This window comes from Rhincodon typus, chromosome 25, assembly GCF_021869965.1.
Source record: "Rhincodon typus isolate 14 chromosome 25, sRhiTyp1.1, whole genome shotgun sequence".
Taxonomy (NCBI): domain Eukaryota; kingdom Metazoa; phylum Chordata; class Chondrichthyes; order Orectolobiformes; family Rhincodontidae; genus Rhincodon; species Rhincodon typus.
The window spans coordinates 40,088,844-40,101,512 of NC_063356.1; the positions used below are offsets into that span (position 1 = coordinate 40,088,844).

The window sequence follows — 12,669 nt, forward strand, 5'->3', positions numbered from 1 at the left end:
CAGTTCAGATAAGAGAAACTTATGTCCTGCAAGATCATTCGTTCAAATCTTGGACATTGTCAAACTCAGCTATGTGGATACAATTAAGTGCTATTGCAGAAGATACCACAAATATATGAAGTTGCTCAGCTTCTTGCCTTCCTCACATTTATACGTCTTCAAACTAATTAGATTACTTGTGTCCCCACTGGACGTTATATTGCTTACATTTCTTTCTTTAATAGTAAATTCCACATCATCGCCTGGCTGCAAGGTCTCCAAATTTCCCTTGAATTCACTATAGTGGAAGAAGATCTCTTTTACAAGGTCACCTCGTTCAATGAATCCAAATGCTTCCTTTAAAGATCAATGAACAGTTAACATAATTATTTGATATACAAGATATATTTCTACATCTATGCAGGTAATTTAAGGCCCAAGTAGAACACTGAATTGATGAAAGGTGTAATATTCCTAATGGAGACACTCAGATCTGAAATAAACTTTAAAAACAAGGCTTAACAAAACATGCTATCTTTTTGTACCAACTACACACCATTATTGACATCCAATTTTCCAAATTAGATCAGATTAAGAAATTAGTTTTTTTTTTAAATATAAATTTAATGACATGACAATTCTAGTCACTTCTTTGGCACAGATGATCATATTTCTTTCAGAGTCCAGAAGACTGATGGTTGGGGCTGGCACAAAGTTCATAATTCTGATAACACAGTCCAAGTCAAGATCAGGAAGGCACATAATTAGTGCCTAATGTAAAGCTACGCTATTAACTCAGAACTAGAACATTTAGAACTCTACCTCAATTCAGCAAGATGAGTTTCTCAAAACAGCAAGGCAGAGAAATTGAGAAGCAGATGAGAGGATCTGACAAAGTGTCACTGGACTTGAAACATTAACTTTTTCTCTCAACAGATGCTGCCAGGCTTTCTTTTCTCCAGCAATCTCAGATTTCCAGTTGTGTTAATTTAAGAGGTTATGATTCTGCAAATTTTAAAAGTTCAACTGACCATGCACCTTCACTTTGAAATCTATAATCAACTCAAATTCCACCACTATTACACAACTAATTTTAAATAAAATATGGTCAAACCCTCATCTTCATTCCAATGAAGGTTTATCAGCTTTCCAGCTATCAACTGTTACTACCTCAAGATAATGGATCTTCTAAAGTAGACACATACCTTCATGGCACAAACTACACCTTGACACCGACCCTGTTTCTTCTTCACCAGTACAATGTTGTGAGCATTTACAGCACCAGTACTAAGAAATAAAAGCATGTACAGTTAGTCACAGAGCACCCAAGCAGATATACAGTAGCATGACTAACAGTCCACTAGCACAAGTGCAATAGGCAAAAGTAAAACTGTGTAAAACAATTTATGACCATCCTGCAGACACTGGCAAATATTAAAATAATGGACACTTTTTAGAATCAATTTTTGAAGGAACAGTAGAAGGACCAAGTCGAAAAGTAAACCTCGATTGTGAAGACACTTACAACATGCTCAAAATTATCAGTAATTTCTGGCTAATTAATGAAGTTTACCATGCATTTAAGATAATCAAGAACAAAATGCATTTTGCTGGATGAGATAGCAGGAACTGCAGAAACTGGCGAATCTGAGATAACAAGGCGTAGAGCTGGATGAACACTGCAGGCCAAGTAGCAGAGGAGCAGGAAGGCTGACGTTTCGGGCCTAGACCCTTCTTCAGAAATGAGGGAAGGAGGGAAAGGGAAGGGAAGGGGGTTCTGAAATAAATAGGGAGAGAGGGGGAGGCGGATAGAAGATGGATAGAGGAGAAGATAGGTGGAGAGGAAACAAACAGGTCGAAGAGGCAGGGATGGAGCCAGTAAAGGTGAGTATAGGTGGGGAGGTAGGGAGGAGATAGGTCAGTCTAGGGAGGACAGACAGGTCAAGGGGGCGGGATGAGGTTAGTAGGCAGGAGATGGGGGTGGGGCTTGGGGTGGGGGGAGGGGATAGGTGGGAGGAAGGACAGGTTAGGGAGGTGGGGACAAGCTGGGCTGGTTTTGGGATGTGGTAGGGGGAGGGGAGATTTTGAAGCTTGTGAAATCCACATGGGAACCCTGCAGCCCAATGGTATCAAAGGGGAATGAGTTGCTGTTCCTGCAACCTTTGGGCATCGTTGTGGCACTGCAGGAGGCCCAGGATGGACATGTCGTCTGAGGAATGGGAGGGGAGTTGAAATGGTTCACGACTGGGAGGTGCAGTTGTTTAGTGCGAACCGAGCATAGGTGTTCTGCAAAGCGCTCCCCAAGCCTCCGCTTGGTTTCCCCGATGTAGAGTTGTGGTCCTTGAAAAATGAGGACATCTGAGATGTTGGGAGTGGAACACCTCATCCTGGGAGCAGATGCGGCGGAGGCAAAGGAATTGGGAATAGGAGATGGCATTTTTGCAGGAAGGTGGGTGGGAGGAGGTGTATTCTAGGTAGCTGTGGGAGTCAGTGGGCTTGAAATGGATATCGGTTTCTAGGTGGTTGCCAGAGATGGAGACAGAGGGGTCCAGGAAGGAGAGAGAGGTATTGGAGATGGTCCAGGTGAGCTTAAGGTTGGGGTGGAAGGTGTTGAAGTGGATGAACTGTTCGAGCTCCTCGTGGGAGCACTAGGCAGCGCCGATACAGTCATCGATGTAATGGAGGAAGAGGTGGGGTTTAGGGCCAGTGTAAGTACGGAAGAGGGATTGTTCCACATAAGCTACGAAGAGGCAGGCATAGCTTGGGCCCATGCGGGTACCCATAGCCACCCCTTTGTCTGTAGGAAATGGGAGGAATTGAAAGAGAAGTTGTTGAGGGTGAGGATGAGTTCGGCTAAGCGAATGAGGGTGTCAGCGGAGGGGGACTGGTCGGGCCTGCGGGACAGGAAGAAGCGGAGGGCCTTTAGGCCATCTGTATGGGGAATGCAGGTGTATAGGGACTGGACCACTCTCTGGGTCTCCCTTGTCTGCTCCACACTCCCCTCCACCACCACACCCGGCACTTTTCCCTGCAACCGCAGCAAGTGCTACACCTGCCCCTACACCTCCCCCCTCACCCCCATCCCAGGCCCCAAGAAGACTTTCCACATCAAGCAGATGTTCATCTACACATCTGTTAACGTGGTATACTGCATCCGCTGTTCCCATTGTGGCCTCCTCTACAAATCGGGGAAACCAAGCGGAGGCTTGGGGACCGCTTTGCAAAACACCTACGCTCGGTTCACACTAAACGACTGCACCTCCCAGTCGTGAACCATTTCAACTCCCCCTCCCATTCCTCAGACGACATGTCCATCCTGGGCCTCCTGCAGTGCCACAACGATGCCACCCGAAGGTTGCAGGAACAGCAACTCATTCCACTTGGGAACCCTGCAGCCCAATGGTATCAATGTGGACTTCACAAGCTTCAAAATCTCCCCTCCGCCTACCGCATCCCAAAACCAGTCCAGCACGTCCCCGCCTCCTTAACCTGTCCTTCCTCCCACCTCAAGCCCCACCCCCATCTCCTACCTACTAACCTCATGCCACCCCTTGACCTGTCAGTCCTCCCTAGACTGACCTATCCCCTCCCTAACTCCCCACCTACACTCACCTCTACTGGCTCCATCCCCACCTCTTTGACCTGTGTCTCCTCTCCACCTATCTTCTCCTCTCTCCCTATTTATTTCAGAACCCCCTTCCCCTCCCCCATTTCTGAAGGGTCTAGGCCCGAAACATCAGCCTTCCTACTCCTCTGATGCTGCTTGGCCTGCTGTGTTCATCCAGCTCTGCACCTTGTTATCTCTGCATTTTGCTGGATGTTGATTTTTTTCTTTGAACAAGTGTGCAGTAATTTCCTGACAGATAAAGTAGTCACAAAATTAAGCACAAACTTCTGATTGGTTTACTACTGCCCTAAATAGCAAACCAAGTAAAGATATTAATACTATAATGCTAAATGGTCTGTTATTTTGGATTAGCATTACAAGAATTTTAGGTCACATTTAGCAAAACAGCTTCAAAATAAAATTCCATTGGTCTGCATTTTAGTCACTGGAAACCACAGGTTTTGGCAATTCAAATGCTTTACTAACATCATGATGTCCAAATTTAGGAGAAAACCCATTTTTGTTCTGGGGGACCATTTGGCCAGAACTTTAAAAAAAACACAATGATCAAGTTTTTTAAAAAGTCATTTTGACACTATCCTTAAAGTTAAATCAAAGGGTTCACGTGATCAGTTCTGACTGGCCAGCAAGCCTGGGTGGTTTGATAGCCAGAGGTTGAAATATTTTACCAGCAAGGTGCTAAACATTTCTGCTCACAATCTATCAATTTAACTCCAAGAAGAAAGGGTTAAGGTTAAGGAGCAATCAATTTTTTAACCTGGATACAAAGCTAAAGTAATTCATATCCCAATGGGGATAGGCAGGTTTTTAAGATATTCCAGGAAACTCTGTGCAAAAGCACAAGATCTCTGTGGTTCAATTGCACAGGAACACAACTGAGTTTAAGCGCTCAGATTAGAAAGACCAATGAGTGTTAAAAATGAAGCTGGAAGAAAATGCCTCATTTGTGCTAGAGGAGGAGCCTCCAAAAGGGAAAAGTCTCAATTTGGAGAAGTCTTATCAGGTTTGGAAAGGAAAAGAACAGAAGAAGTAAAACAATGAGCCAATAATCACTTGAATCACCTATTCAAGGAGAACTGAATGTCTACTTAAAAAAAAAGGACATAAAGTGCATTCAGGAAATATATTTTTAAGTTTAAAATTATAATGTTACCGGAATAAAAGTAGTTACTCAAGTAATTTTAGTTTGGTGTTACAGTAAGTCTTAAAATGCACTTTTGTTGTGTCAACCTTTCAAATATTGCTTAAAAGTTCAAGTTTCTTTTAAAAGTTACTAGTTTCTATAGCATCATAAACTGGAGACTCAATTTTTTGAAGCCATGTGCCACAAGGAGGCCAGTGAGTTTAGCTTAAATGAACATGATTGCACTGACTTTTACTGTATTCATTGAAATATTAAATTGCCCATAACTGAAGCATTGTTTGAAAGGACCTGTCTTGGGTCAATGGATGAATTTAAAAACAATATTCCTTTATGTATCAAGGCCCTTCCAGAAATCAAAGGTTCCTAAAAAAGGTGACAGTTTGGAGTGATAGTTTCACATTATCCCAGAAACATATGGGTGACCGCAAACCTTTGTTTGCAAATCCACACAGAAATTGGAAATGTCGAGTCAGAAAAACAGAACCATCTTGAAGAGAATAATAACAACATTAAAAAAAGATAATGCTTCTCAGGGGTTTGGAGAAGTACAATTTGAGGGCACCAACATGATACTTTTGCCATAAAGGCAGGTGAAGGCAGTGCTGAAAGTTGAAAGCCAAGCTGGTAGCTTTTGGAGGGGCATCTAGAGCTCTAGTGAAAATGCTGTACCTAAATGAAGATTGCTACAAATTGATACCAATTATATTGACAGGTGCAAATCAGAACAGAAAACCTACTGGGAGTGATTTGGAGCATGAAGTAACAACATTTCAGACTGACAAAATGGAGCAAAGAAAATAAAATAATTCGAGGTTGGGATTGTCTCAAAGCTTAATGTTAGCACAAACATTTTCATGAAGGGTATTGATGCAAATTCACCTGCTCGATGGCAGGGTGAACTTAGTTTAAGTTTTAGTCAATGGTCACATTTGTTACTTTTATGATACATCAAGCAATAACTCCCCAATCCTGATATCAGTTTGGATCTCAGATTATTCCATCTCATTCCCATTAACATGTGCATATGCTTCCAGTAGTGCTCAGCCAGCAGATTTAAGAAAGAGTCAACAGCAGCAGTACTGTAGACTCCCCTGGTTGAAATCAGGTTAACACAAGCACAAACCGGATAAGTGAACTAGAGACGTTTCAGGTTCAGGCTCAACTAAGCATTGTTAATTCCAAATTCACTCTTCAGTTTTTCTGGACTGGAGGGTTATCACCTCCTTGGAGGAAAGCAACCACTATAGATAAAAGAATTGGTAACTTCCAACTAATCAACCTCAGTGAATTTAGATCTTCAAATTGCAACACCAGCACCTGCTGTGAATATTTTGTTATTTAAAAAGATGCGTAACGGTCAAGTCATCAAATTAATTACGTACACAGCGCTCACGAACTCTTCAAAATGTCAGGGAGTCATCTTTCTAATCAAAAGTAATGTTTTTAAACAAATTGGACATTGCTGTAGTACAGAAGTGCCTAAACATGACAGACAAGAGCCAGTAGTTTAGAAGAAAAAATGTCAATTTGTACAAGAGGGGCAACTGTGTTTAAAATGTCAGAAATTTTAAAATGCCCTCACCGATAAACAAGATTAGCCAGCTTCAAAAGATATTTGGTACAGAATTTAAATGTGGATTTTGCCAAGGTAAATTTTGCTAGCATGCTACTGCTGGACAGTGCAGTTTAGTTTAATTACTTGGTCCCTAAGAGCTTCAGCTAATTTGCTAGCATGCCCAAAAAATGTGTCATCTATTCAGATAAATAGTTTCATCAGGCCTTAGAACTGTTTTATTGTGAAGCAAAATGGTACAAAGCATGGTACACCAAGAATTAACAAAGGCAGCCATACATACTGTTTGTTTGTTTCCATGGAGAAAGAAACTTTATCTCCTGTTTCAAGTTGGACATTTCCATCAACATCTTCAGGTGTGTATGTCAGATAAAATACTTCCTAAACCATCAAACAAAAATGTTAGCTTTTAAATATAGTTTACCTTCTTTAATATTTTATTGCACTTAACTGTACAATCTTCCTTTAAATCTGCGTGTCCAGTAATGTACCACCAGCTTCCTGCTAAAATATGTTTAAAGCTAAAGAGCAGAAATGCCAAGTTTCTAAAAGATAATTTACATGCCATGAGAGCCGAATATAACTGGTGCAGTTGGAGACAGTGTATAATTATTCATATAATCCTAAATCATTTTTGAATGTTAGCCTTACAATGATTTAACAGATTGACAGTAGTACATATACTGGTCAAATTCACAACTTGCAGCCATAGAAACCTCTGCAGCACATACTGTAAATTTTTTAACCTTTTTAAAAATTGTATATAAAAATACCAAATAGGTCCTGCTGCATAAACTGCATGTTGCAATTCAATTCTGCCCTAGGTGCCCAACTTTAAAACCATTTCGATGGCTTCTCCATGAAACAATACAACATCCCTCTAGCTAGCCAGGGGAAATAAGATAGAAAAGCTAATTTGAGTTGCATAAGTAGGAATCTACTTTTAAAAGTCACAATGCTTCAGATTTGGAACACTGCAGTGGAAATTGAGTACAGGATAACGTTTAGTATTTTACCATCTTGCAAAGTTAGATTTTAAAATAGGTGCGAAACAAACAAGTTTGTACATGGCTGAGGATGGCAACTATATTGTTTATCTTCACATCTGCATTCAAGTTAGCAGCAAAAACCAATACCCATTAGCTGTCTGAAACAAGTCAGAAAAAGGGAATCAGAATCACTTCCCCCAAGTCTAGGGTCCAAAATAGCACCCCACCTGTTGCCCAACTGAGAACAGACAATTCAAAACTGGTCTCCAAACAAACGTTGCACTTCTACTGTCAATAGAGTTCAGCTATTCAACTGATAGAGGTATTAGGAACCTTCAAAAAAAAAGATTTAAATGGACAACAGTAATGATCACTTCTCTCAAGTGAGCCAGGAACACCTCAAAAATATCCTTTCCCTCATCCACATCAAAAAAGCACTATATAGCATCTGAACTAAAGAGTGCATCTGTCACTGCTGAAACAGTTGTTTTTAAAATATAGATAACTTCTCACCATCCATATCACAAATCACCAAAACAGCACAACAGACTTCGTGAATTTCATGAAGATTACAAAGCAAACTGTGCAATTCAGATAAGAAGTCACTCAACTGTTTTCAGGCAGACAGTCTCATTAGTAAAGTTTTTTTTTGCTTCATTCAAACTTAAATTCCCAGAGTACATACAGCAGTTCAAGCTTTATTTTTAAATAAACAAGGACAAAAAAAGTTTAAGCAGAACTTGAGTCCAAACAGACTTATTACCTTCAGTCACTGCATGAAACCGATGCAGCCAAATAGATCTCCAAATCTTTTGCTGCTGTGGACTGCTACAAGCTGGTATGCACAGTAAGGTGCTTACACAGGATTGAGGATAAGTGGGTTGGATAATTGTTCCATGATTAACAAGGCCAATTACAACAAACTACCAAATATATCCAACATGCAAATGTTCAAATAAGAAAAAACAGCTGTGCAGAAAGAGGCATTAACCAGAGTCAACATTCTGTAGCTATACAGTTAAAAAAATTCCTCAGTTTCCCATATATACTTGGGCTTACTGTGAACACTAATCATTTTACAAACTTTAGAAGATAACCATTTCCCTTAAAATATTATGTCTCAAAAGCAAACTAGTAAGGAGGAAAGATGTTAATTCAGGTCAAGGGCAAGATAGTACCTCGAAGGCAAATATTACTGCCATTTAGCTAAAGTAAGGGAAAAGACTGGCAGTAGTCTGCCAAAGCAATAAAGAGATAAGAAAACTAATAAAAACAAATGGTCAAGTAACCAATGACTCAGTATTGGCAGAGTGCAATCCCCCATACACCACAGATGCAGATTAAAGAGGAAAGATGCATCTGCACCATTCAATTCGAAGTTAATTTCCATAAGTTTACATGATGTCTGGGAAAATCTCACCCACCCACCTAGGTAAAGAAAAAGCACAAGAAAACAAGACTGATGCTGTCTGCAAGGATTCCTCTTCTCTCTCAGATAAAGGTGGTGTGGAGCTGGAGGAACTAGCAGGCCAAGCAGCATCAGAGGAGCATGAAAGCTGACGTTTCAGGTCTGGACCCTTCAGAAATGGGGGTAGGGGAAGGGGGCTCTGAAATAAAGAGGAGAGGGGCAGTGATAGAAGGTGGATAGTGCAGCAGATAGATGGGAGAGAAGACTGGCAGGTCAAAGGGAGGGAGGGATAAGAGTGGGCGCTGGTCTTGGGATGAGGTCAGGGTGGGGAGATTTTGAAGCTAGTAAATGTCCACATTAAGACCACTGGGTTGTAGAATTCTAAGGTGGAATGGAGATGCTGCTCCTCCAGTTTCTGGGTGGCATCGTTGTGACACTGGAGGAGGCCCAGGATGGACGTGTCGTTCAGGGAATGGGAGGGGGAGTTGAAGTGGTTCGCGACTGGGAGGTGTTGTCGTCTGTCACGAACCGAGCTCTCAGCTTGCCCAGCCAAACCAGATCGTGCCCTTTAGCCCAGGAGAAGGGGAGAAACCTCCAAAAGCTGCCAGAAATAATGCAGTGTTCAGATGGGAAGGCATTCCCCTTGAACACCGGGCTCCTTACCATCAGGGAACTCAAATTATAAATCCTCAAATAAACCATATACCTTCAAGCAACAGTTTAAAATGTCCAGATTAATCATGATTCAATAAAAAGCAAGTTATTTTGTATTTGTCTCTCCGCAGGAAAACTTCACGTGGGTAAGACAGCTGCTAAAGACTAGATTAGCAGGACTTTTGGTCCACCCAAAGTAAAAGGCTCAAGAAATTTCAAGATCTACAAGACCACAAAACCACATTGTGAACATAAATAACAAAGGCAGGTCTCTTGTACTTGTGGCTAGATACCAGTAAGCCTAGTAAAAGAGCCTTGTGTGTTGTGTTGGCCTTCAGTGAGGAGATTAGAATAGAGGAGCGGAAATGGTTTGCTGCAACCGTACAGGGCATTGTGAAAACCACATCTAAAATAATGTGCGTGGTTTTGGTTTCCTTAAAGGGTACATATTCCACCAATTGAGGGAGTGCAAAGAAAGTTTACAGACCAATTCTTGGGATGGTGGACTTGATGTACAGGGAGACACTGATCAGTAAGGAATATATTCATTGGAGTTTAGGAGAGAGGAATTTCATGAAACTTAAAATTCTGACAGGGCAGTTGTAGGAAGGATGTTCTCAACGACCACAAGTCCTGAACCAGGGGCTTGTGTCTAAGGATAAGCCTTTTTAGGGCAGATGAGGAGGAATTTCTTCCCGCAAGGTGGTAACCACGTGGAAGTTTCTGCCACAGGAATCTGTTAAGACCAAAACATTGAAGACCTTTGAGAAAGATATATAGTTCTAAGGACTAAGGATCAAAAGGATATGGGGTAAAAGAAAAAAGCAGGAACAGAGTACTGCATTGATCAGCCATGATCACACTGGACAACAGAGGAGACCTGATGGGCCTATGTTTCTATTTTAAATTCTACAAAACGAATAACTGCATTTAACAACTTATTCAACATTGTCACAGAGCACTAGCTGCCAAATCCCCTTGGAACTAAAGTTTTGAAGTGTCACAGACAAATGGGATAACAAAATGTACAACTCCTTAGCACTGACTGAACAAAATTAAATCATTCCACAAGAAAGGAATAAGAGATTTCAAATAATGTTATCCTTTTTTTTTTAAATTTTTTTTTTTTTTATGTACTTTTTTTTTTTAAAAACAGTCTCATTTTAATATCACTACCAGGATGCTAGGGGGCTTTTAGAATATAGACAAGCAAAAATATTTGCTATTACTAGAGCACTCAGTTAAGTGACGGCAGACTACACTTTCTAATCCTAATGGTCACAATGCCAATGAAGCTTCAATGTACAGAGAGCAGCACAGTTCTGTTCCATTTCTGTACACTAGGCCTTCCAAATCTTTAACAGTGGTATAGGGACTTACTTTGGGGACAAGGAACATGTCCACAGGAGACAGAAGTTCAAGGCTATCTCACAACCTTGAACCTCAGTAACTGGAGCAGTTCATCCACAGGATCAGTATATGGGACAGGAATGAAGGATGAGCACCCTTAAAACACCTCCAAATGCACATTACATTCAGAGTTTCCCGGAGATACACTAACTGGACATAATCTGCCAAATTCAATACTCTTTCACTCTGATCAACTGCATTGTACCAGAATAACGCAAGTATTTGACATCACAAGGAAATATGTAGGACAGAATTTAAAGCTCCCTGTAAAGGCATGTTTGGAGGGAGAGGTGGTGCAGCATGGGTACCCTACCCCTCTTCCCCAATTAAGCCGAGGACAGGAGGCTCATGGACATCCTTAAATCCAGAGGAAAATCTGATATTTCCCAGAGAAGGGCATTTAACTCTTGAAAAGCAACACAGGGCTAACAAGACATCTCCAGCCAGGTGACCACCACCTGTTGCCAAGATTAAATTTGTACCCAGTTCCTTCTCTAACCCCTTGCCACTGCAAGAGGTGAATAAATACACTGCAAATAAAAGCATCCTGCTCTAGAACGCCATACCATCATATCCCAGATGACAGGGGGGAGCATTCTATACTTCTAAGACTATGAAGGATTGATTCTTGTCACATGAGAAAACAGGGTTAAGTGTGGGGATGGGGGTGTGGTGGGAAGAGAGTAGGGGAGGTAGCAGAGGAGAAGAATTTGAAACAAAAAAAATTGAAACTTTACCAAACAAAGCAAAGCAGGCTCAAGGAGCTGCACGAACTACTTATTTCACAAGCATGCAACACACTATCATCACATTGCTTCCACATAGTGTTATGATTTCCATGTAAAGATGGACCTAATCACCTATTATTGGTGAAGCAGCAGGAAGAGGAGAACAACATCTCAAATTCTAATACATTTATTGTTTAGATTACTGAAGGTTCCAGGTGAAGCATGCTAAAACGTTATTCTCAAGCTGCATAAAAAACAGAGCTGGAGTTGCTGTGTTAAAGTATATCTACCTTCCAAGTAACTGTGTACAGACATCTTGCAGGAGTTGAAAAGTTAGAGAGATCAGACCATTTTTAGTGTCATAGACAATGTGACAGTGGGTCAGGGCAACAGCATGCTTTCTTTTGCTTGCTGATGGATGTGGATGCCAATGGCATGTCAGTACTCACTTTGCATCCCTAGTTCTCATGGTAAAACCTGTACAAGTTCTGAAACCAACAAGGGACGCAGTAATGTGAAATGTGCAGGAATTAATGATCACGTAATAAAGAATCATCCAAGGCAGAGTTATCTTAACACGCAGAATTTCACACTCAGGTTAAGGGCAACAAACTCAGGTCTGAAACCAGTGCCTCAAGCTTGCATACAGGCAATTACACGAGTATGAAGATAGAACTGGTTCCAAAGGCTTGGAAAATAGGTTAAAACATTAAGTAAAGCAGTAACAGCAGACATTTAAGGGATATTTCAGAGGTCTCCAAAAAAAAAACTAAAACATACTCCATTGAGGATAAAACAGGGAAGGATAATACATTTATTGTTTAGATTACTGAAGGTTAATGAAAGAAGTGAACAACATCAAAAAAGTGGGATACAATGATGCAAAGATCAGTAGGCCTAATGATTGGGGAAATTTAAAAAAAACAGCAAAGGACGATTAAATTTAACAAGCCAAATTAGAAGGAGTAAGAAACAAATCAAGAAAGGGAAAGAGTAGCTGAAATAAATGTTAGCCCCATAGAGCAGGAGGAGGAGTATTAAATCTGGGGGAACAAGGAAATGGTGGGAGATAGTAGGAACTGCAGATGCTGAAGATTCTGAGATAACAAGGTGTAGAGCTGGATGAACACAGCAGGCTAAGCAGCATCAGAGGAGC

The 12,669-nt window shown here is 41.0% G+C and overlaps 1 protein-coding gene across 15 annotated transcripts in view; it reads right to left on the reverse strand.

The window, feature by feature from the left end:
* csde1 (cold shock domain containing E1, RNA-binding) overlaps positions 1 to 12,669 on the reverse strand; it is an 87,961-nt gene that overhangs the window by 38,671 nt on the left and 36,621 nt on the right. For all 15 annotated transcript variants that reach the window (XM_048611872.1, XM_048611866.1, XM_048611870.1 and 12 more), the window contains 3 exons: positions 6,608 to 6,705; positions 1,185 to 1,266; positions 208 to 336 (listed from right to left, as the gene is read on the reverse strand). In XM_048611872.1, coding sequence (XP_048467829.1) covers positions 208 to 336; positions 1,185 to 1,266; positions 6,608 to 6,705 — 309 coding nt within the window. The remainder of the gene's footprint in view (positions 1 to 207; positions 337 to 1,184; positions 1,267 to 6,607; positions 6,706 to 12,669) is intronic.